Source organism: Pleurodeles waltl, chromosome 7 (genome assembly GCF_031143425.1).
Source record: "Pleurodeles waltl isolate 20211129_DDA chromosome 7, aPleWal1.hap1.20221129, whole genome shotgun sequence".
Taxonomy (NCBI): Eukaryota; Metazoa; Chordata; class Amphibia; order Caudata; family Salamandridae; genus Pleurodeles; species Pleurodeles waltl.
The window spans coordinates 606,347,671-606,374,073 of NC_090446.1; the positions used below are offsets into that span (position 1 = coordinate 606,347,671).

At 44.4% G+C, this 26,403-nt stretch overlaps 1 protein-coding gene across 16 annotated transcripts in view; it reads left to right on the forward strand.

The window, feature by feature from the left end:
• The window catches only part of UIMC1 (ubiquitin interaction motif containing 1), a 380,703-nt gene that overhangs the window by 103,440 nt on the left and 250,860 nt on the right, over positions 1-26,403 (forward strand). For 12 of the 16 annotated variants that reach the window (XM_069244540.1, XM_069244534.1, XM_069244544.1 and 9 more), the window contains 2 exons: positions 185-272; positions 4,437-4,561. In XM_069244540.1, coding sequence (XP_069100641.1) covers positions 185-272; positions 4,437-4,561 — 213 coding nt within the window. The remainder of the gene's footprint in view (positions 1-184; positions 273-4,436; positions 4,562-26,403) is intronic. The other 4 variants (XM_069244543.1, XM_069244546.1, XM_069244550.1 and 1 more) reach the window with 1 other exon arrangement.

The following is a 26,403-nucleotide window of genomic DNA, read 5'->3' on the forward strand; positions in this document are numbered from 1 at the left end:
TCACTGAATTTTTTTGTCATTTCATTTGAAATATAACCTTCTCAGTGTCCCTAGTTCATCATATAGAAAGCCAGAGCTACTGGCAGATCCTGTCCTACGCCTGTTTGGTCTGAGCTCTTGTTTCTGGTGATTGTATTGTTAGTTTTGCTTTCACATTACTCAGTGTTTCTTTCTTTTTTGATAGCAGACACAAAAGGAGAAAATGGAAGAGCAGAAGAGAAAAGCCAAACAAAGTGTCCTCCGCAAACTGGAGGAGAAAAGAAGAATTGCTCGTAAGTTTTTCGACATGTCCATAGGGGGGTGCTGTGTTTGGTGCGGGGAGATTCTGTTAGAGGGAAGGCTGTAAGTGGTCTAGGTGCTGAAGGAGCTCTGAGTGGAATTTCTATATGATAAGATATCTATGAACACTAAAGCCCATTCCTCTGAGGTTTTAATATGTTGTCTAAAGCACTGTGTATGTTCAAGGAACTGGAAAGAGATCACGGTAGGGCTGTCGTTTTCTCTGTCATGTAGGCCTAACCCATCACTTTTTGTCTTAGTAAATCCTCTTATGTGACCTTTAGTTTTGCTGTTGGAAGGAGACGTACACTCTTGGTGTCCTCTGATCACCATAATGAGCCCTATAGATATGTAAGATTGTCCGTTGCAAAGCTGCAGTGATAGAATGTCGTTAACACTGCATTGATCGTGTAGCATTGTAGTGTTGTCTTACTTACTGACAATCCTGCTAAGTTTGTGCTAGTCCAGTATCCCACAGATCCTCCTAGAAGCCTGTAGCATTAGATTCGTGTATTATGGCTGCTCTGGCTAAATGTGCTTGAAATGATGCAATAAGTGCTGCAATAGTGTGATTGTCTGTTTAAAGGTGCTGCTCTCAGTAAATGTTCACAAACAGTATAGATTATTTTTTCTGGTTTGTGGTTTGATATCTTAGAAAGAACATCTCACTTATTGTCCAGGTACTGGTGCAATGCATCCTGTAGCACTATAGTTCTGCCTATTGTGGGACATTGCATTCATTCACTGACAGTCTTTGGAAGATTGCATTACATCTATGAGATGGTAGTATTTATTGCCTTTGCCTTACACTGTAAAAAGCCCATTGAAATTGTGGAGCTTATGTTTTTTCACTTACTGGAAAGAATGATTTCTACAACAAACAATGTCTGTAATTGAACCAATTGTAAATAAGTTCATAGTCATTCAGGTTGGTACATGTAGTGGGAGTCAGAATGATGGCATTATACTTTGACATCATAACGTACAAAGTATGATAAAGGTATTAAATGTCAAACAGTTAGTAGTCACGTGTAGATACAGTTTAAGGGTGAGTGTTAGGAAAATGAATAGAGTAGCTGCAAGGAACCAAGCAAGAAGGGTGAGTTCAGAAATTGTAAATTTCAAGATGATTGAGGGACGCTTTAAGGGATCATGAACGTGTGGAGTGAATGGCAGCTATTAAGCCAGCCGCAAGTGCTGGAAGTACTTATGGGGACTTGGCAGAGTGACAAGAACTCCAGGAGATACAGGTGAGGCAGTCAGAAAGGTAACATGAAAACCAGTCTACCAGCCCAGAGCTGATTCAGTGATGTCAAATGTAGGAAGTGATGACCTTAGTGTGAGGTGGCCGACCGTGTCCGATTGATGGTGGCAGGTTTAGGAAGATTAGGCTAGATGTTTCTTCTGGTGAGCATTCAAGATGACTCAATGCTTTAGAGTAATTTGTTGACCAGTGGTGATCTAATTTGATGTGTGAGAGGGCATTTTTCATAGCATGAAGTGCTCAGAAGTCTAACTGGAAAGTATTGAGTAATTTGTGAATGAAACAGGGTGCGAGACTATTGAGCACAAGATGGTGCTGTATTTTGGAGGAAGGAAGTTGAAAAACAAGTGATATTTGAAGGAGAGGAAGCAGTGTCAGCTTTAGGTGTTGAGCAATGATAGCATTTTTGTATAAACAGGGGCCAGAGGCAAGAGCTGAGAGCTTAAAGTGTTGGTGATGATCAGAAAGGGAGGGGAGTTTAGGAATGTGATTTGTCACAGCTATTACTGATATTTATAGGTTTCAAGATTTTTGAGTGGTCTTAAGTTTGTCTTTTTGTCTCTTAAAATATCAGTATTAATGAACAATGGCATTTTTATTTTATTTTTGTTTGAGTAAAAATTGTCAATGACTTATTAGTGAAAAATGAAAATCTCGTTGTGGGTTTGTGTTCCTTGGCTCACAACTCCTGTAATCTCTACGTTGCAACTAAAGCAGCCGTTATGAAAGATCTGACTTCTTGGGATTGCTCGTTCTTTATTTTACTTATACATTTCTTGATATGTATATGTGAAGCATTGATCTTAAAACTATATTAACCTTGGAAACTGGGCACAGAAGCTTTTGGAGTGAGGACTGAAATGTTTACAAAACGCATGCAAATGCTTTACAGGATATCATAGTTTCTTATTAACGTATGAATGGTATGTATGAAAATATACCACTGTGCCCTGTTCCGATGCTAATTCCTAAATAAATGGTGTAACTATATTTGTTGATGAGAAATTGCATCTCCCCTTTAAAAACAGGAGGCATTGCACTTCTTTTAGAGACTGCCACCAGTACAAGCTCTTCCAAAGCAAAACAGAAATTTTAAACTGAGTTTCAGATCTGTGAAGTCTAAGGAAAGGTCTAGACGTGTCATTTTCGTTTTGCTGCTTTCCCGAAACTCTACGCCTGTGTACTCGGTATGGCTTTATGTAAGGATGACATCTCTGATTTCAAAAATACATTTTCAGCTAGTCATCACTGGAAATAGAGGATCCACCGTGTGTGAGGGCTTCATCACCTCTCTTCCATCAGGTATGAGTGAGAATGACAGTTTCCCACCCACCCACCTGCTCATTATATCTTGATATGCCACAGGAGGGCTGGAAAGTAGTAAGGACCCACAGTATGTGGCCTGTGGGATGTACCAACCACAGGAGGGGCCTATAGTGGCACCCTCTCCTTGGATTGGTTTTGATTCCAAGGGGGCACCTTCATAGTCACCAAATCAAGATGATGTTGCCAATATAGACCTTCAACAATAAGGCCAGAGCATGTAGCCGTTCTACATGTGTGCAGTGTATGTCATTGTAGCACTATACTATAGATTTTCGATTCAGAGCCAGAGTTGTGAGAATATGGTCTGTTATGCATGGGACAATCTCATGTCAGTGAAGGACTGCATGCCAACCCATCTGTCAGTGTTTTCAGATGGGGCCCCAGGTTAGCAGAGATTAACCATCAGCTGCAGCTACCTCCTGCTACTGTAAGACCTCCCTTGTTGGGGTGGGTCCTTTATCCTGACAGCAGGCTGCAGTTTCATAAATAGGCCACAGGAGTTTGCCAGCATTCTAGTTGAGGCAGACCTTTGTTTATCTTTTAGAACCAGGCCAGCCCTCGCCAATTAAATATGTCTCTAACTATAGCCCCTACACATAAAGTAGTATTTGCATATGCTTGCTTCTGTGCTTCTACCTGAAACTTATATCAGAAGTTTAGCAGTGGTATGTTATCCTACTATTTTTACTACCTTGTCCAAATAGTCATTAAGGTACAAATATATAATTGATTTCATTATTAAGTAGCTATAAATAATAGGTTGCAGCCCAAATGCCTATACTAATATGTGCAATGTACTCTCCAAGAAGTTGACACTAAACTAATAAAATGAAATACTATAATATACACTCACTTAAAAATATTGTATGAATATCTGGTTTGTGCACTATTAAAAGGGCAGCCGTTGTCGTATGTAAATTCATGGGCCCTGCATGTCATAGATGATTGGTGTGCATACTAAAGAAGATGCCACTCTGCACATCTGTGTGTTTGTATGGATTGAAGATCAGTGTTTCTTGAAGCATGCAAAAGGAACCACTTGGGAAATGGATGTGCTAACAACATTACAGAATTACTGGCACTTGCAACTTGCAGTGGAATTTTAAAATCAAACTTCAAAGCTGTTCTTCAGTTTATTGTTGAATTCTGAAAACGATGGTCACGAAATGTTTGCTAAATATCTATCAGGAGCACGTTATAAGAGAAATAAACACCTTGACACTGCTGTGGCCTTATGCGGTTTGATGACATCTAGTGAACTCCCCTCTTAAAGGTCATAATCTGATATTTAAACACCTACGTTGCGGCTTACAAATGGTTACAAACCTCCATACACTAGGGACAGAAAGAAGGTCTGATCACTTACTTTTGAAAATCAAATAAGGTACACGGTGTAGCTTCTAGGAGTGACCAATGTTTAATGGTTGGGAATGTACTCTGCATCCAATCAACTCTTACTTTAGGATAGTAGAGGTCCATTGAAGGGTGCCTCATAGCTATAAAAGGGCTAGGGTTTCATTTGATTTTCATAATGTTTTATTTATTCTGGATATTTTTCTTCCATCAGAGATGACTGAAGAGGAGCAACTAGAGCTTGCCGTGAGGATGAGTGAACAGGAGGCAAGCCAGGTCACTTACCAGCGGGACGAGGAGGATAAGCTGCTGAAGAAGGCCCTCGCTGAAAGCCTCAATGTAACTACAGGAATGAGTGTGGTGTGCAATTCCGAATGCAGTACGAGCTTGAGTATGATCTACATGTGATAGCACTTCCCACCAGTAGTAGGCGATAGATAGGGTAGGAAGATGCTGCCTTTGTTCTTTGAAAAAGGCACAATTGTGGTGTCGATGCTGGTGGATGACATAGGAGACTGCTGAGGAGACTCTCACATTTGGAACTGGATTAAGGGACAGCTGTGAAGGCATAATTTTACCAAAGACCATTCAGTCCTCTCTTGAATAAAGTTTAGGATGGCCTCTGAGGAGGCCAAGTGACAATTGCATTACATCTCTAGCATATAATTCACCGCTCAATTTATAAATGGTATAGTATCTCTGCACACGTCAGATTTCAGAGCACAAATAATTGTGTTTAAATTGAAAAAAAATAGACGAGGAAAACATGCCTGGAGAAGTGCATCATTGTCTGTCTTTGTTTATTTTTAAGTACACCGATTAGATATATCAAGTATAGCAGAGTTTGTTTGATTGAAAACAGTGCCTCAATATGTTTTTTTAAAATGTATTTATTTATATAAAACAAAGCAAGAAATTGTGTTCTTACACCACAACAGAGTCTAGAATGACACCCTTGCCCCTTTAGGAATTTCGAAACTGCTACTATCCCATTTTGTCAAAAGTTAGCTGTAGTCATTGCGACTATATTCGACTTGGTTTTCCTTACAATCACTCTGTCTTTAGATGACTGCTAGATTTACCAACCCGTTTCTCTGTTTTATAGACTCACTCAGTTTTAGCACCAAGATACCCATTGGATTTTCATGCCCCTATAAGTACCTTTATTTATTCATGTTTTGACAAGTTTTTGTATCTCTACTATTTTTTGTTCAACTTCATAGTTTCTCACCATCCTTGTCCTTTTTTATAAATGCCCACCTGGTTGTATCGAGATGACCACAACAGATAATCATGTTATCTTTGTGGTTTGGCTGCCTGTCTCTCATACAGTTAAATATGCCACCCAGTGTAGATACATTTTTTTCATTTCCCCAGTTCTTTATTTTTGACAGTCTGAAACATTAGGCATTCAGTAATGTTCGTTTGATTATGTGAGCTAGGGCATTGAGCTTCACAGTGACATCATTCACCAGATAACTCCTTTATGAACCTGACCATTTTTCAGGAAATGTCCTGCAAAAGGGTGAGGGAGCAGATTTGCCACAGAGCAAGGCCATGAGAGATTGTGAAATGTAGTGAACTCCTATATTTTGCTTCAGCTCATCAGAGGGTTGTGGGCAGCCTCCCACCCCCCCCACCCCCCACCCCCCCGAGCCTCCTAATAGACTGCTCCTGTCCCTGTAGGAGTCAAGTCCACAGATTTTTGTAATTGCATCCAGTCATGTCGATTTTGAGTTGAGTGGCATTAAGGCACTTGATTTTGAGATACTAGATGCCACACCGTTCTCTCCAACATCAAGCCTTTAAGTGCGTTCTTGGTAATTGTGGAGGCATTCATAGACGCTAAGATTTTTTGCATCAATGTTTTTTTTTTTCTCCATCACTCAAGAGTTTCCTTTTAACATCAGAAGTATCCTCCCAGGTGATTTGTGCAAATGCTGGTAAATGGTCAGGGCTTCCGTATCATCACTGGACCCACCATAAAACTCAAAGAACAATTCAGACATCTAACGGTGATCGTTATGCTTGAACCTTCACGTACTAATCCAGCTACTCCAGAAGGGGGTCCTTCATCCTAAAGTTTCTTCTGAGGACGACAACCTGTACCACAACCTCCCCCGCAACTTTGAGAGAAGAGGTTCTACATCCTTAAAAAAATACTCCCCAAAAAATCTTGAACTAAAAGGGTGCTAGGATACACTTGTAAGAGGACTAGAGGGAGACTTCCAAGCGAGGAGCATCATCATAAACATCCTTGTCAGGAGCAACCCTATGGTCTACAAATATTTATCAAGGGAAGGAGGTTCTATAGGTAGCACATCTCAAACATTTGCTTGTGAATATGCTTTAGAACAGATTTGGGCATTTCTTTTCCTTCGGAGTTTTTTATTCTGGTAGCCTCCTGCCAGGTCTCCTATCAAACAGAAATGTTAATACTCAGACAATGCAGCATACTTCACTGATATTTGAAGCCATTGAAAGAGAACAGTCATGGGATACTATAAAATTTGGCAGATACATTCATATCTCTGTTTTTGATGAGGCCAGTTAAAAAATGATTAGAGGAAATTCTAAGGCCCAGAGTGTCCAAAAGAAGATCCCATTTTATTCTTCTAAAAAGAGATATAAAACAAGTAGTCGATTTGCTTCCTCTCCACATACCATACGTACATCTTCCATATACCAGATGATGTTTAGGTCTGGTCTGACTACAGACCAGTGAATCATATGAGCTTAATTGAATGCCTTGACCTTGTCTGCTTTTGGATGAAGAGAAAGCTACCTTTGTTTGAACAGATAACAGAGGGAAGTCTTAATCACATAAGAGATTTGATCATACTCCCCTTCGCTCTGCAGGGTTTGCAAGCTGGCCCCTGCTGCTTTGTCCTAACAAGTCGGAAACTGAGGATGATTCTTGACTGCCCTATGCCCTCAACTTTGCCCAGAAAAGCAGTATAGAAGCCATGAGAACTAATTTCCATCTCCCCTGCCTCTCTCTGGAAAATTCTCCTCTCCTATTGGATAAACACCAGCATAATCCCAAAGAGATATACATGGCTTAGATCTTCGGGCTTCAAGCCAGAAGTGCAACAAGTGGTTTGCAACATGCCCTTTGACAAGGAGCATCTTTTTGGCCCTCAAGTGAACTCCTCACTTGAGAATCTTAAAAAGGACATGAGACAAAGCGAAGGCCCTGGGTGCTTCGCAGTCTCAGACACATAGAGGCAATTTTCATCTCCCCACATTTAGAGTTGGTTATAAACCAACAGCCTCTGAACCATCTACCTCCCAACCAAGGCAGCCCTCCATCTCTTACTCTAGATGTTATTTCAGAGGAGCCTACAAGGGCAACAATAATAAAGGCCAAGGCAAGAGCACTACCACCTGTGGCTCTTCCTCAACAGCTGAACACTGACTGTATACATCTGTCCAAACCCCACTCTACACTGGGGGAGGAGGGGACGACTGCAGGATAACTACACACAATAGACACACATAACATCCTCTGCATTATTCAACATGGGTATTGTCTGGAGCTTAGTTCCACACCCCAAACATTCCCCCTCGCTCCCACAGGTTATCCCGCAAACATCTCATTCTTCTAAAAGAAGTACAATCCCTGCTCATCAAGAGTGCTATAGAGCCCGTTTCATTACTGTATCTGGGAACAGGAGTATACTATCTGTCCTTCCTCATCCCCAAAAAGGATGGAACGCTTAGACCTATTCTGGATTTGAGACTCTTAAACCATTATATTCTACCAGAGCACTTTCACATGTTTACTCTTTAAGATGTTATTCCACTCCTTCAACTGGGCAATTTCATGACGGCCCTAGACTTGAAGGACGCCTACTTCCACATACCAATTCTCCTGCACACTGGCAATACCTAAGGTTTGTGGTGGCGGGAAAAGATTACCAATTCAAAGTCCTGCCTTTTGGAGTCACGGCCACTACCAGGGTATTTACAAAGTACCTAGCTGTAGTCCCGGCATATCGCAGAAGGCAAAAAATACATGTATTTCCTTACCTAGATGACTTTCAAATAAAAGCCAGCACACTACAACAGTGTCAATTCCATACTCAAACCACAATAAACCTACTTCACAAGTTAGGGTTCACATTGAACTTGCTCAAATCCCACCTACAACCTCTTCAGAGTCAACCATATCTTGGAGCCATTCTCAATGCAGAGTTAGGGTTAGCATACCCCAGCCCAGCACGCATTGACAATTTTCAGACAATGATTCTCCAATTACAGGAAGAACGCACCTACACAGTCAGGACTGTCATGCGTCTCTTAGGGATGATGGTGTCCTCAGTTACCATCGTTCTCAATGTCAGACTCCACATGGACCACTGCAGCAGTGTCTGTCTCATCAATGGTCTCAGTGACGGGGTCACCCTCAGGATCTAGTGTTGATAGACTGCCAGGCTCACCGCTCTCTGCAATGGTGGAACACCACCAGCCTATTAAAAGGGTGGCCTTTTGTAGACCCTGTGCCTCAGCTCATTCTAACCTCGGATGCATCCCTGACTGGGTGGGGTGTGCATCTTCAGAATCTCACAGTGCAGGGTCTCTGTGATCTCAGTCACCAAACCCTGCACATGAATGATCTGGAGTTCTGACAGTGTTTCTAGCCCTGAAAGCTTTCCTTCCCCACATGACAGCTATGTATTATCTACAAAAAGAGTGGGGGGGGGGACATGGTCATCCCAGTTGTCACAACTTGCTCAGACAATATGGAAATAGGCTCTTCACCACCAGATTCACCTAGTGGCAGAGTATTTCCCAGGATCGGACAACAGCTTTGCTGTCCTGCTCAGCAGGATGCATCAACAAGTCCACGAATGGCAACTACAAGTCCTCAAAAAATACTTCCAAAAGTGTGGAACTCCACAAATTTCCTTCTCATTCCATTCCTGTTTCGGCAGAGATGAGAGAAACGCCTCAACATGATCCTTGTAGCTCCCATCTGGGCACTACAGCCATGGGTCACCACACTTCTGGACCTTTCGCTGGTCCCCCACGAGAAGCTCCCCAACAGGCTGGATCTTCTCACTCAGTAACAAGGTCAGATCAGACGTGCAGACCTCAAGTCACTCAACCTTGCAGTATGGCTCCTGAAATCGTAGTTTGGTTATCTACAGTTACCTTCAATATGTATGAACATTCTTAAGGAAGCTCGTAGACCAACAACTAGAACGTGTTATGCAGAAAAATGGAAACGTTTTGTTTGCGACTGTCAGACCAGACACATGAACCCCATCAACCCCTTTGCTGCCAGGCCTTTTCCCCACCTGTGCCAAGCCTTTCTTTGGTTATTTGGGGTCGTTTGCGCTTAGGCCCTCATGACTTTTTGTCCACATAAGCTATCCACGCCAAATTTGTGTCTTTTTTTCCAACATTCTTGGGATTCTAAAAGTACCCGGAGTTTGTGGGTTCTCCTGGAGGAGACCAAGAAATTAGCCAAAATACAGCTAAAATTAGTTTTTGGGGGAAAAATGGGAAAAAATGCTACAGAAGAAAGCATTTGTTTTTTCCCCTGCAAATGGCATTAACAAAGGGGTTGCGGTGCTACAATAACCATATTCCTAGCTTTCAGGAACAGGCAGACTTAAATCTGAAAACCACATTTTTCAACACAGTTTTGGCATTTTACTGGGACATACCCCATTTTTACTATTTTTTTGTGCTATCAGCCTCCTTCCAGTTAGTGACAGAAATGGGTGGGAAACCAATGGTGGATTCTGAACAGCTAAACATTTCTGAAAAGTAGACACATTTCTGAATTCAGCAAGGGGTCATTTATGTAGATCCTTCAAGATTTTCCTACAGAAAGTAACAACTAAAATAAAGAAATATTGAAATTGAGTTGAAAAAAAACAGCCATTTCTATCTAGGTTTTCTTGTGTAACTTTTTCCAGCTATGGTAGATTTTTTAAAGCAATATACTGTTACGTCTGCTGGACTCTTCTAGGTGCAGGAACATATTGGGCTTGTAGGCTTATCAAGAACCCTAGGTATCCAGAGCCAATAAATGAGCTGCACCTTGAAATGGGTTTTCATTGTATACCGGGGATACACCAATTAATTTGGTAAAATATTGAGAATGAAAAAAAGATATCAAGGAAGCCTTTGTATTTCCAAAATGGGCACAAGATAAGGTTTTGAGAAGCAGTGGTTATTTGCACATCTCTGAATTCAGGGGTCCCCATACTAGCATGTGAAGTACAGGGTATTTCTCAAATGGACTTCTTTCTTACACCCTGTCTTACATTTGGAAGGAAGAAAATTAGAGAAAGACAATGGGTTTGTTCTTCTATTCTGTGTTCCCCCAATTCTCTTGATAAAAATGGTACCTCCCTTGTGTGATTAGGCCTAGTGCTCGCGATAGGAAACACCCCTAAACGCAATATGGCCACATTAAATTTTTACATTGAAAACTGACCTGTTTTTTACAAAGTGCCTAGCTGTGGATTGTGGCCTCAAGCTCAGCCGGGACCTAGGGAAACCTACCAAACCTTTGTATTTCTGAAAATTACACACCTAGGGGAATCCATGATGGGGGTGACTTGTGGCGCTCTCACTGGGTTCTGTTACCTGGAATCCTTTAGAAACCTCAAACTATGGCTAAAAGAAAAACACTTTTCCCTCACATTTCGGTGCTGCAAAGTTCTGGAATCTGAGGGGAGCCACAAACTTTCTTCCACCCTGTATTTCCCCACATCTCCTGATCATTGTTTTTTACCTCGCTTGTGTGGGTAGGCCTAGTGCCCGCGATGGTGAAGGGTCCAAAACACAACATGGACACAACAAAGTTATCTATTACATAACTACGTGTTTTTTCAAGAGGGCACCTGTGTTTTTGGTTCTGGACTCTGCAGCCATCTAGGGAAGCCTACCAAACCCATACATTTTTGAAACCTAGACACCCGGTGGAGTCCAGGGAGGTGTGGCTTGCGTGCATCCCCCAAAATTTTCTTACCCAGGATCACCTGGAAACCTCAAATTTAGCTTTAAAAAAAAAAAAAAGGCAAATTTCCTCCTATTTCTGTGTGGGAACACCGCACCAGCACAAATTTCCTACCACTTAATGTTCCCCTCGGTCTGCCGATTAAACACAGTACCTCACTTGTTTGGGTGGCCAGGTGCCTGCAACAGGAAAGGGCCAAAACCATGAAGAGATTGAGGGGATATCACAGCGAGTCGCTAAGCACAATTCTTTTTAATACATTTTTAGGTTGGCTCTGCTTCAGGGAACCACACAAGTGAGGTATCATTTTACTTGGGAGACCAAGGGGGCAGAACTGGCCAACAGATTTGTGCCCCCTTGCCCCCCCTCAACAAAAAACAACAAAAGGAAAAAATCTCCGGCGTCTTTGTGGCTTGGGCCTAAAAATAATAGGCATATCTGCCCCCAAGGGGGGGGCAGAAATGGCCAACTGTTATGTGCCCCCAACAAAACAAAACAAAAATGGAAAACAAAATAATCCCAGAAATGACCTACAGTTGTGTCTCCCCCCATTGGGGGGGTGACCCTTGCCAAAGGGGTCGTCTCCCCACACAAAAAATAAAAACTGAAAAAATCCTTGTTGTATTTGTGGTTTCTGCTCCCCTTGGGGTCAGATGGGACTAAAAATAATAGGCCGATCTGGCACCAGTGGGGGCAGAAATAACCAATAGTTATGTGCCCCCTTTGGGAGGGCGATCCTTGCCTAAGGGGCCGTCCCCCCACCACCCCCAAACAACACACACAGATCCCTGGTGCCTAGTGGGGCCGCCCCCCTCCCCCCCCCCCACCCGGAACCAAATTCGCCAAAAAAATGGCTGATCTAGCCCCAGGAGGTGCCAAACATGGAAAAACATATTGCCCCCAGGGCAGCGACTTTTGCCTACGGGGTCGCTCCCCTAACTAAATAAAAAAACATTCCTGGTGCCTAGTGGATGGATTCCTGCTCCACGACCCTGCGGGCCTCGCCCATGATCGTGGAGCAGGAATCTATTCAAAACAGGCACAGGGGAAAGGAAAAACTCTTTCCTTTCCCCTTGTGTCTGTTTCCCCCGCCCCCAACAATCCCAGGAGAAGAACTCACCTGAAAAGGGTCCTCTCTCCTCGACGCGCTGGAAGCAAATCCTTCCAGCGCGTCCCCAGCAGCATGTGATGACGTTGGCGCGCCATGAGCATGCTGATGTCATCAGATTGCCGAGGAGGGCTCGGGGTGGCAGCAAAAGGTCTTCCGCGGCCATTCCCGGTGGAGGGGTGTGTGGGGGTGGGGGTGGGGGGGGGGGGGCTCAAGGGGGGAGCACTAGCGCTTCCCCCATTGGTCGGGTGCAGGACAGAACCGTTACGTCCTTGGCACAGCAGTGCTGCAGCCAAGGACGTAACAGTTAATTCCATGGCACCCAAGGGGTTAAGACTACTGTCCAGGGCATTGTTTGCTATGTGCTTCACTTGCAAAAAGGAAACTTGGTTTACACTTCCATTTGTCTACATTTTGCGGCCATAGCTGCATATTTACAACATAGACAACATACTTCTTTGTTTAGAATTCCTATCATTAAAGCCTTAATGGAAGGCCTTAAAAGAGTCATTCCGCCCAGAATACCTCCAACACTGTCCTGGACTCCTAATATCATAATCACCAGGCTCATGTGACTTCCTTTTGAGCCGCTTCATTCATGCCCTATTCAGTTCCTTTCTTGGAAAGTGGCATTCTTAGTCAAAGTTACATCACTCAGACGTCTTAGTGAACTCCAGGCCTTAACATTGGAAGAACCTTTCTTGCAGATACACAAGGACAGAGTGGTTCTTCGCACAAACCCAAGGTTCTTACCCAAAGTGGTTTCTCAATTCTTTATCAATCGAACCATTGAGGTGCCGGTTTTCCTTCCCTCAGTCTGACTCAGTTGCAAAAAGAGCCATCCACACTTTAAATGTCAAACGGGCGCTCATGTACAATGTTGACAAGACTAAACATTTCAGAAAAACTAAACAGCTCTTTCTAGCTTTCATTGTTCCTCATAAAAGCAACCCATTATTACAAATGGTATAGCCAGGTGGCTAGTTAAATGCATACAACCCTGTTATGTTAAAGCAAAAAGACAGTTACCAGTAACTCCTGGAGCACATTCTTGTAGGAAAAAGGAGCCACAATGGCTTTCTTAGGGAACATTTCTATAGCTGACATTTGCAAAGCAGCTGCTTGGTCCACACCACATACATTCACAAAACATTACCATATAGATCTTCAAGCACATCAGCAAGCCAATGTAGAGAAGGCGACTACGAACACTTTTTCAAACAACTGTAACTCCCACAGGCTAGCCACTGCTTTCACGGATGGACTGCCTTACAGTCTATGCAGAGCATGTGTATCTACAGCCACAATGCAATTGAATGGAAAATGTTATTTACCGAGTAGACATCTGCTTTAAAAAGTTCCAGCAGATGGGAGCAAACACATGTTTCCGTGCCCACAGCGACAGCACAAAAACCGCTGTCCCTTGGGACAGACACTAACAGCCAAGGGGACCACATCCCCTGGGGCCAGCTCCATGGCTCAGGGAGTGGAGGCCGTTCACCCTTCCCTTATTTAATTTTTTAACTCTGCCCCGGGAATGGGGGGGGATGGCCTGGGGCTTCTCAGAGATGCAGAGAAAAGGGCACGTGCCCCCTCCCCGCCAAAAAAATGTGTGAAAACCCCTCCCCCAAAGATAGGGTAGGGGTTTGGTTCTGAAGCAAGCTTGGAACCCTTGCTTGTGTTTTTTCAAAATTTTGCCACAAATTGCGGATCCTCTGCATATTTGTGGCAAAATAACTGAAAACATGTTTTTAACACCAGGCTTGGAACCCCTGGCAACCCACCACCAGGCCTACAGATTCAGGTGCTCTCTACCCCCCCCCCCCCCCCCACACCCCCCCTACATATTTTTATTGCATTTTTGGACTTCAAACATGAAATAAGTTAATTTTTTTAACTCCAAAACTAATGAACGGATTTACACCAGAACACAAAAAGCACTTGTTCTTTTTTTTAACCAGGACCTAGCTTTCTGCCAAATTTGGTATAATTCAGTTGAGCCGTTTGGGCTGTAGCTATGCCTAAAGTTCCTGTGGATAAAAAATGAATTTCTTTTTCTCTGACTCTGCTTGACGAATCCCCACCCTTTCCAGGAAGGAGCCAAGGGCCGTGAAGATTCGACAAATGGCGCCAAAGATGTAAGCAAACCAAACAATGCATTTCCTATGGAAACACGATCCTAACTACAGCTACCCAGTGGTGACCTTGACTGGGTAATACACACACTCGCACAAACAAAAAAAGGCTTTCCTATAGCATGTCAACATCCGTTTCTTTTCTTCTGCACCTTCGTATGTGGACCCAGAGCTTGCTCTCAAACACATTTCATTTAGCTGTACTACATTTTCCAGTTTGCAAGGGAACCATTTTCCTACCTGAAACTGCAGAGTTTATAATTCTTGTATGGACTTTTTGCAAGCAAGTGCCTGTACCAGGTCCCCCATGAGGTGTGCTACTTTATTTTCATACACTTCATTAAGTTTTATTTATTAATGTTAATAATATTCAATATTGTAAAACAGTTACGGCCCCACATATTCAGCCTCGGTTACCCTCAGAGGTCCTCAGACCACCGAATTAGAACCATTACTTTATAGTAAACAAGGCCACTGTGCATTCCTTGGCCTTTCCACCCCTGCAAGACCGTCCACTGAACATTTTTCCCCCTTTCCAGTCTACTCCAGAGGGATGGTAAAGTAGCATCACGATGGCCCACCACCCCAAGCCTTTAGGGGCAGCTTACGTCTTAATCCTTTGCTCCTTTGGCATCACCCTCCAAGCTGCGTTAGTTTGCCTTTAGTGGTATCCGACCACCCTGTGGGACGCAGGATCAGACATTTCCTTCAGGGGTGACAAAAAATAAAATCAGACAGGTGGCTCCTTCTGATCATTCATCGAGGCTGTACCCTGATGTTTCTTTTAGATCCACCGCACTTCTTACCCCATCATAGCATCTTCAGAGCGACAGCTGTCCATCTTGCTCAGAGAAGTGTGGTCTCTTGGCAGAGTTCCAGTCCCAAATATTGCGAATGTGTTATTCCTGCTATTTCCTCAAACTGAAAAAAAACGAAGGCCTTCATCCTATTTTAAATCTCTGCCTTCTGACTGCCTTTTTGCACAAGGGCAAATTCAAGATACTCATATGCTCACGCTGGCCCATGTTCTGTCAATCCTGGCTCCAGGCCACTGGGTGGTGGCTTGAACCTGCAAGATCCCTACTTTCATGTGGCGATCCTACAGTCTTAGATGCTCATTTCAGTTCTAAGTGGGCCAGGAGCATTTTGGATTTGGCATACTCTTCTTCGTTCTCGACAGTATCCAATGGGTGTTCGCCAAAGTGATGGTCGTAGTGAATTTTTGTGGTCGGGGATTCCACTTTCCCCTAATTTGACGATTGGCTTTTGAAGGAGAGTTTTCCAGTAATTTGTAGACCACCTCCAGACGATGGCAATATAGCTGAGATCGCACATCAACACACCTGGACTCCTTTGCACAGGCTCCCCTTCATTGAAGTCATTCTGGTTAAAGTACAGTTTAAGTCCTTTCCTCCATTACAATAATTTTAGGGCATTTAGGCTATGATCCTGATGTTTCAGCCTCGTTCCGGGGTGTTGGTGATAGTGGCTCTGATGCTTCAGGGCCTGTTGACATCTTGCATCATGCTAGTTGACGGCAAGGTGGCATATGCAAACTCTGCAGTGGAACCTGAAGTTTCAGTGGGGTCAACCAGCAATGGGGGAACCAGTCTGATTCCATCCAGGTTTCAGAGATGGCTGCAGGAGATGGTACCTCAGCCACTTTTGGCTCAGCAGTAGACCCCTATCCCTGCTTCACTTAGAGCTAACAATGGTGGCAGATACAACACTGTCGGGATTGGGAGGTCATTTGGCAGAGATGAAGGCCAGAAGACTCCATTTTCCAGTGGAAGCCCGTCTTCACATCAAACTGTTGCAGTTGCGTTCCATTTGCTTGGCACTGGAGCCTTGCTACTGTCCATCAAAGGTAGGCTTGTTCAGGTGCTCATACATAACACCACTGCTATGTGGTACTGCAGCAAGCAAAGCGGGCCGAAGTCCTGGGTCTTGTGCCTGTAGCATCTTCATCTCTGGGGGTGGTTGGAGCATCATGGCATTTCGATGGTTGTGAAGCACCTGGGGGATCTTTGAATGCCAGCGCAAACAAACAAAGCCAGTGGTGTCTGGTGGGTCACGAATGGCGGTTACACCCCAAGGTGGCACATGACATCTTTTATACCTCAACAGACGGCTCTCCTACACCCCGATCTGGCATCTCCCCTCTGCCGACCTCGCCATTGCAACCGTCCCACGCATCAGCAGAACTACATCCGGCGGCAGATCATCCTTGCACCTCGCCGCCAAAACTTGGAACACTCTTCCCGCCCTCCTGCGTCAGAGCAAAGACCTCCTAACCATCGAGCAGTAGCATCACCTCCCTCCCGCCAGCTCCCTCCCCTCCCCCCACGACCTCAGCGCCTTGAGACCCTCATGGGTGAGTAGTGCGTTTTACAAATTCCTGATTGATTGATTGGTTTCATAAATGACGAGAACCCTAGCTAGCTCTTTTTGTCACTGTTCAGAACTTGCAATTTCAAAACATTTGCGCTCTGAAGTTTCCAGGAAGGCTTAATCTCAGAGAAATATTTCAGATAGAATGGAGCATGGAACTCCTGTATGCCTTTTTGCTACTGCCTCTCATGCCCTCATTTCTGTAGAAGATCAGAAGTGACCAGGACCAAGTCATATTAGTGGCTATAGGTTGTTATTGTGCAAGGAGAATGTGGTACTTGGAGCTTCTGTGCATGAGCATCTGTCCTCTAATAAGGTTACTGCATCGGGAGGACCTCCTGTCACAGCAGCAAGGTAGGGTCCTCCTACACCTGAACCTGAAAAGACTGCACCTGCATGCTTGGGGTTTGCACAGTGCCATTTGACTGCATTTAATCTTCCTCCCAATTTTGTAGATATCTTCTTGGCTGCTAGGCGTTCTTCTAGAGAGTCTGTCTATTGCAGGTGCTGGAACGAGTTTGTAGCCTGGTGTGGTACCAGCAATACAAATCCAAAAGTCTGGCCTGTAATGGATGTCCTATTGTTTTATCTCCTACCCAGTAAATATCAAAGCACAGTTGTCCACTTTGCCTCCTGAATCTTAAGGCGTTGCTCCTGGCCTTAGTAACTTCAGCTTGCAGCCTGGCCACACTCCAAGCTTGCTCAATACAGCCACTCTATACGATTTATTTCTCGCCTAAGGTGGTGCTGGAGACCTAGGTGGCCTTTTTGCCGATTGTCGTTACTGTTTTTCATGTTGGACAATCCATACCTCTCCCAACGTTCTTTGCTCCGCCCACAACTACAGTGCCCGGATCCCAGAAGAGCTTTAAGCTTTTACATTCATCAAACCAAAACCCATCAGGTGGATGAACAAGTCCTTTTCAGCAAAGAAAGGCAAGACAGTGCAGAAAAGGACACTGTAAATGTTTGTTTTTTAATGCATTAAGATCTGCTACACACTGGCCATGAAACAGCCTCTTGAGGGATTGAGGTCCCATTCCAGAGCCAAAACTGCTACCACTGCGATGGCATATTCAGCGTTTGTTCTTTCCATTTCTCAGGCTGGGACGTGGGTGTTAGTACACACGTTTGCCAAGCACTGCTGCCTTGACAGCCAGATTGGATAAGAAGGGGCTTGCCACCCGTTTGGTCCTGCAGCACTTTGTGGACTGATCCAGTCCATAGACCGACCACTTAGTAGGTACAGTTTTGATATCTATTTTAAGGGTGAGGAGTCTGTGGTTAGAAGTATACATCAGAAGAACAAGTTACTTATCTTAAGTAATCCTCTTTCTGATAGAGACATCTAACTGCAGATTCCTCACATTTTGCTTATTCCCCAAGCGTCAGACTGGATTGGGAAAATCTTTTGCTGTAGCACCGCATACCAGCAGGTGGTGCTAATAACCCAGCGTCTGTCATTCCACACTGGACGTGACGAGTGTGAACCAGTATAGGCATGACCCATGATCGCTTACTTTCTGGCCTCCAAGGGCTGCAGTGACTGCCTAGATGCATCTCAAGGCCATCTGGGATTGAGAAGTGAAGTTGCTTGTGGCAGAGCACCTTACAACTCTGTTATGCATGGATTCCGGTCCTGTTCCCGAGGCAAATCCCGAGACACGTTGTTGTTGTGGGCCAAATCCTCTGGTAAATTGAAGAAAAAACGCTAGAAGGCTGAGCTGGACTCTGTGCTGTTGCACCACTCCTGGTCTCCTGAGAAGATGCAAGGGTGTTATTGTGCCTTCTGGTCTCACTCCCAAAGTTGTTCCACCTCAGAGCAGACTCCAACCTTGTCGTGCAGCAACCTGAATTTCTGTTGCTGTTGGCGATGCTGCAACAAAATTGAGGACTTCTGTGATGCCATGTTGCAACATTTTGGCACATTGCTTGCTCCCTCTTGCGCACCTGTGTTTTGATTGAGGTGCTGCAACCTGGCCAAACCAGTTCTGAGCCTATTTTGCCTTTCACTGAGACATTTATGGTCATGCTCTTGGGAACCTGGGACAAGCCCTTATCAGAACCCCTGTCTGCAGGTTGACAGGTACCATCATCCTCCTCTGGGCAATTCAGACCGTATGCAGCTCCCCACTCCCAAGAGCCTTCTGGTATTGCCTTCGACAAGCAGAGTTCAGCCAAATACTTTCCTGACTACTCCCCCTTACAGGGAATCCAAAACAATAGAGAAAACTAGTCTTCTCCTTGGTGAGTTTGGCGCTGCTGTTTCAATGCCAGCAGCCATCTAGTCCTCTACTTTCACGCCTTGTGGGGCTTTGTGGCTCAGGTGCTTCCAGTTGCGGCATGCTTACTTCCTACCATTCTGCAGACACCCGCCTCACCTTCCACCTTTCATAGAGCGGCTGTTCGAACACCATCTGTCTTTATTGCAGCAGGAAGTACAGGCTTTTTTTGTCCGTAGAAGCACTAGAGAGGATGCTGATGCTGGACGTGAGTTGTGGCTTTTGTTCATGCTACTTCCTGGTGCCAAAAAAAGATGGTGGTCTTAATCCCAGTTTGGCTTTCTGCCCTCACCATAACTTCCTACGAAAAGACAAATTCAAGACGTTCACTCTGGCCTAGGTCTTGTCTACCCTTGACCCTGGAGACTAGATTGTGGCGTTGGTTCTGCAGGATGGTTCTTTCCATAGTCCCATTCTGTGGGTCTACAAGCACTACTTATGGTTCACAGTGGGACAAAAGCATGCTCAGTTCACTGTACTCCCCTTTGGCCTCACCAGCTCCTCTCTCCTACATCCAATGAAGTTGGGGACAGTTGAAGTCCTCACTTTCTGATCCATAGGTGTGGCCGGATACCACCCCTGGCTATGCACACATTTATGGATTGTTTTTCTATTGATTTTGGTTTGTTTTCTTTTATTTGATTGTTCCAGGGGATTTGGAATTCTCTGTTTGGGTATGGAGGGAGTGAAAGTGTCCAAAACATCAAATTTGCCCTGTTGCTCCAGAGAACCACTACCTCAAACACAACAATGATCCAGATAATTTTACCTAACTCAATGGTATAGAACTTGCCAAACAAATGAGGAGTTCTCGGTTGAGAGATTAGGCTGGCTATTATATTTGTCCTCCTATGTAATGTCTAGGGGAACATAAAACATGTGGCATACCCAACATGTTATCACTCCTCAGCCAGTACTAACCAAAGAGGAGGGCAGTATATCTGATACGCAACCTCCTCATGGTAGTCTCATAAGGTCAGACCTATAGACGGCATAGATACCTCTCTTGGTTGGTGCTCTCAAAGTATGACCTTTCACCGTAGCCACAGTATGTGCACCTAACTCTTTTACTTCCATGTTCATCGTCCCCCTTGTAGGACTGACTTGGTTGGTGAGATGGGACCTGCATCGCTCTCGGAGCACAAGCTGGATCTGCGAGTAAAGAGGAGCTCAGGAAACTGTAGGCTCCATCCTATCCCACTCAGAGACCCAGTTACCAAAGATAGAATAGAACAACATATAGTTGAATATTTCAAACTTAACGAAGGAAGGGGGATGCCCATCACAGAGTATGGGACACATTCAAATCGGTTACACAGGGCTGCTTATAGCAGTGACAGCTGAACGTGCAGGACTCCATAGGTTGAAGGCATAGAAGCTAGCGAGAGATACAGGATCTGGAGGGAAAGCGGCTACAACAGCCCTTGTGTCGGATCACCCGCACCCTTACAACCACCAGAGGCCAATTACAAATGTACTTCTCTAATGAGGCAGAGCTCTCTCTGCTCCATCCCAAAAAACGATTGTACGTAGCGGGAGACAAATTCGGCACTCAAGGCAGTAGAGAAAGAGTGCGTAAGAAAAGTTGTGCAGGATGTGATGAAAGTAAATGAATTTCGTCACTTCTAGGATAACTTTTACCAAGGTGCCTTGCCCCTCCGAGAGAAGGGACCCCTTTCTAGATAAAATATAGCTTTTGAAACTCAAAGACATCCAAAGAGACTTTGAGCCCGACTACTTTACGGCACAATTCTTTAAAACATGCTGCTCCCAACTAGTTCTGAAAACCTTCTGCTATTGTGGTACTGAGGGTGCAGTAGCTCAAACAGTGGGCGAGGCAGTAGAAAAAGTCATACCAAAACCGTATAAGGACATTAAGCGGTGTGCATCCTATCGACATATAGGTTTCTTGAACATTGACCCTAAGCTTCACATGAAGATTTTGGTTTACCTGCCTCAGGAAAGTGCTCAATACTCTGGTATATCCAGGCCAGACTGTGTCCATTCACGTACGCCAGGCCCATGGCAATATATGGGTGGCCATCTACCTGATAGCGAAGGCTTCTTTCCATATCATACCCACAGTACAACTATCTCTTGATGTTAAGAAGGTCTTCAGTGGGGTAGATTGTACCTTTTTACTCCTTAAACTCCAGAAGATAGGCCTCGGACTGAAGTTCCTGAACATTGTCTTCTCAAACTAGTCCTACCCACTGGCCAGTGTCACCATGAATGCCCACCTTGCAAGGGCCTTTCTACTCTCAAGAGACACCAGGCACGGACGCCCCCTATTACTGGTACTATTTGCTCTATTCATAGAACCTTTAGCTTTCCTGATCCAACAGTCCACCACAGTTACTGGGATTAACTTTGGGGTGAAAGAATTCAAAATCTCCCTTTATGCTGACTGTGTGCTTTTGATGCTCGAATCCAACATCACTTCAGTCCCTTTTCTACTCTGGGCCTAAAAGAGGGAATATGGCTCTAAGATTAACTGCAGCAAACCTGAGGTTCTTAACTTGACTGTGGCTCCAGGGAAGTGGCTAGACTGTCAGTGTTTTTTAAATTTCGATGGGACACATCTTCAATTAAATATTTTGGGATCAGACTTACAGGGACTATTACAGAACTCTTTAAAGCCAACTATCCTGCTTTGATTACTGCTTTACTGCTATCATGGGAGACCTCTAATTAGAGGTAAACCTAATGCTCTCCTTGTTTGGTAGAATTAATGCAACATAAATGAACATCCACCCTTGCCTACTTTACATGTTTCGGCCCTTCCGATATGGCTAGATCCATGGCCTTTATATGGAAAGGAACAGCCCAAGACTTCCACTGAGAGTAATGATCCATTTGTGTGAAGCAGCTGGTCTTGCAGTTCCTAGCATTACCCTCTGTTAAGCGGCAGCGCAACTGCGAGTGGTAGTAGACTGGTCTACAGTGGTATCAGAGAAAAAATGGCGGCAAATGGGCTACTCCACAGTTCACTGGCAATTATGGGATTTAGTGAGGTTGGAGAAACACCATAGACCCTCTGCCAATGCCCACATCAGCACCTCAGTAGCCACGACCCACAAAATGTGGGACGGCTACGTGGACTCACTGGGCCTGGTGTCATACCCATCCCGCTACACTTCTATCCATTATAATCTGTCATTTCCACCTACTCTTGAGGGCCACTGTTTCCTCAAATGGAGGGAGTCTGCAAAATGATTTCTGACATGTAAAACACCATGACTCCAAACCTTTCCTGCAATGTAAAGCCTCTTACAGCATAACTGAATCCTAGAGGATACGCTACACCCAGATTGGACACTAGGTAACTCACCCCTGCGTTCGAGCTGGAGCCATCATTGACAAGACTCCCTTTGAACTATATTTCCCTAAACTGAATGGCACTCAGGGAACAGTCTCAACATTGTATAAATTCATATTAGCTTGCAAATCTCCACAGACTTGGTGTCACAGTAGGGAGTGGGAAGGTGCTATAGAAATGCAAGTGATACCTAAATGGTGGGATAAAGTGATTATGGACATACATTCCTCCTCTACTTCAGCTTTGGGGGTAGGGGGTGATGCACTATTAATTCTGGTATGGGTGACATTTTATGGGTGACATTTTACTCCCCACAAACTACACCACCCGTGCCATAATGCCTCTCCTATGTGCTGGAGGGTGTGTGGGACAGTTGGAGAGGTGCTCTAAATATGGTGGGACTACTCAGTGATTTGACCCTTTTGGGAGAAAGTGTCCAAACTGCTCCATAAAGTCTTCAAACATATTTGAAAACTGACTGAGAAGGCTGTAGTGGAGAGCAAGACACCACTCTTCCTTTGTGCCTCTCCTCTAAAATGGGAGCGCCTACTCCCAAGATATAAATAGACTACCAGGCAGTCAATGCTTTCTCTTCAACAAACAGGAAACCAACTACACCCTTCCCTATGGAGACAGTCACATCTTGCATACTGAGGGTCTAACAAGATTAGTGCTCCAAGAGGGTGCGAGGGAGGGTTGTGTGGAAGTGGTTCATTCACAATCTCAGTACCCCAGTCTGGCGAAGATTGAAGTTTTACAAAGGTTGATCACCAGAGACAAAAGAGTACCTGATTCTATGGGCAAGAGCCCTACATTTAATATTTATACATTCTAAGGAATATTATTCCCAAAAGGAAACCAAAACAAACATGAAAGTTTTAAAGAGATATTGGTCCATTTAAAGGTGCTACTGGCCAAAAGAGCAATAGAGGAAAGACCCTTATAGGTGAGCGATCAGAAGACCTATTGTACTTATTTCTTTGAGCCAAAAGGAATGTGGCGCTCTCTTACTAGATTTTAAAGACCTCAACAAGTTACTTGTTAAATAGCGATTCAAGATGATTGCCTCCCTACATATTTATCCTCATCATAATATTTATATTGCACAAATTAACCATAAGTCTCTTGGTGTCGTCATACCTGTGATTATAAAAAGCAAATTCCTCAGCATGATTGAGATGAAGGAGGTGAATCAATCCTGAACACCAAACGCACAGTTCAAAGACTTGTTGTTGAGAAAAAAGTGGGCTTCAAGAGTGTTTTGATGAAATGCCATTCTGTGTGTTGAGCACATTTGAGAAAGTATTGTATTTGTAATGTATTTAGATGCACTACCAGAGAGAGAAGCAAATGAATGCAGTAAGAATGCAAAAATAGCCAAGCAGCAGAAACGGGGGCAGATTATAGGGCAAAAAGCCAGGTTGTAAGCGGTTTCCGGAATGGCAGGAATGCTTTCTAATTTCCTGAAATGTAGCGGAAGAGTATTCTACAACTTGACAGCCACAACCGAAAAAGCCTTGTCACCCCATTTAGATTTCCTGCAGCTGGGAACCACGGTCAGGTGAAGGCTGGCTGATCTTAAACTGGCAGCTGGGCGTATACCACCTTAAAGTGGAACAAAGATATTTGGAGCCCCTCTATAACTTACACAGAAAGCTTTAAAGGAAATAGGCTTCCCTATGGCCAGCCAGTGCAGCTGCCTGTGGCTCTCACTTGCAGATGCCGCCCGAGGGAGATCTAGCACTAGGCGAGCTGCAGTATTCTGAATGAGTTGCAGCTTATGAAGGGAGCTTTGATTAACATTCAACAGTAAGGCATTACAGTAGTCAAGTTTGGACATAACCAGAGCCAGTACAGCAGAAGTCCTGAGATCCTTGGAGAGGAAGGGTAAAATTTTCTGAAGGGTTTTGATCATCCAGAAACAGATTTTAATTGTTTGATTGACCTGTAAGTCAAAAGACAAGGAGCTGTCAAACAAAATCCCTAGATGTTTGGCAACAGGTAATAGGGATGGCAGGTCCCCACACGATTGTGGTCACCAGCGGGTATGCCATAATGACCTGTTTGAGCCAAAAAATAGGATCTCAGTTTTCTTCCTGTTTATTTTCAGCCAGTTATGGCTCATCCACTTGTTTTCCTCAGTCATGCAAATATAGAACCTATCTGCAACCTCTTCCCAGTTTTTATTGATTGGGATAGTAAGCTGAGTGTCGTCTGCATATGAGGAGATCTGAAAACCAAAGGAGTGGACCAATTTCGCCCGCGGTGCCACATGCAGGTTAAATAGGGTAGGGCTGAGCGAAGATCCCTGGGCGACACCACATGGATGTTGAAACTCGGAGGCTCTGGAGTTCCCACAGCTCATGATGGTGGAACTCCCAATCAGAAAAGAGTGCAAAATGCCCAGCGCATCATCTTTTACCCCTGCCAGATATAGGCGAAGCTTCATCAATTGAGGGGATGTGGTATTGAATGCTGCTGAGAGGTCTAATAATAACCAAAATAGCTCCCCCCGCCTTGGTCAACCAGCCGGCGGATAGAATCAGAGGTTGTAATAAGGGTCGATTCTGTGCTATGTAATTTTCAAAACCCATGCTGGGAGGGGTGTAAGCATCCATTTTCCTGAAGAAAGTGGGCCAGTTCGATATTAAAGAGCATTTCTAAAATCTTAGCCAGAGTATGCAATAACGAAATAGGGTGAAGAATCTTTAGATCATTAGGGTCACCCCCTGGTTTCTTTTTAAGAGGGATCACAATTGCCTCTTTCCAAGAGAAAGGGAAAACCTTAGTGTCTAACACCTCCCGCTATGCCATTTCCAATGCCTGAGACATGAGGTCAGGAGCCAACCTTAGAACTTTAGGGGGGGACGAGCATCATCCTGGGATCCTGACCTGATCGCTGTCAAAAGAGATTCGATTCTGTCAGCCAAGAGCAGGGGGAATCGAATAAGTGAGACTCTGCTGTGTGTCTGTGCACCAGCCTCTGGTTCATCAAAAGCCAGGTCCGAGAAATGCTGGGTAAAATTTGCTTGAATCTGCAAGACTTTGTTTTTGAAAAAGTCAGCTACCTTGTCACAGAAAGCTTGGGAGTTCTCTAAATCCGGGGAAGTGACTGGAGAGGCAAGAGAGTGAACCACCTTAAAGAGTTCTCTGGGTACATTGCATCCTTAATCTTAAAAGCATAATAGTCCGATTTGGCTCTCCAAACTGCCTGTTTATAGTCTCCAAGGAGTGTCCTGAGTTTAGCTCTCGCTTCTAAGCTCCGATCTAATTTCCATCTGCGCTCCTGACGTCTTTACAGTCTTTGAAGATCCTTAGTGTACAATGGGGTCAAGCCACTTCTCTTGACCATCGAGCTAACTTTCCTCAAGGGGGCAGTGTGGTCCACTGCTGCCCTTATTCCATGTTCATACCTCTCAACCATGGAGCTAAACTGCCCCCCTTCCTGTCTCCAGCAAATCTCCAGCTCCGGAGCGAACATTTGCTCTCCAATTTTACCCCAATTTCCGACGTTCTTGGTGACTGGAGGGAATTAAGTCAGTTCCCCCCTTCCTGCCATAGTAAAGGACAGCAGATGATGATTGAACCAGTCGAGGGCTAAGTTCTCGATAAGAGAGCAACTGTTGTGATGAGAAAAAATACCATTGAGGGTATGTCCGGCCCGGTGGGTCGCTGACGTGGCCGTCATGTCCCAATTAAAGTTAATCATGAGGTCCAGTAGTGGTACCGCAGCACTATCCAATTTATCCTCTAGTTGGAAGTTCAAGTCACCATCACAATACATTTGGAGGTCATTATTAGCAGTTCAATTAAAGAGGGCCAGTGTGATAGGAAAGAGTTTGTTTGTCCTGGCGGTCGATAAATCAAAAGGCCCTCAAACCAGAGAAGGTTCCTGTGGCGAAACTTTTTTTAAAAAAAAGCACCTTCACATATTTCTGGGCTGAAGTTAATTGATTCTAATGAGCAG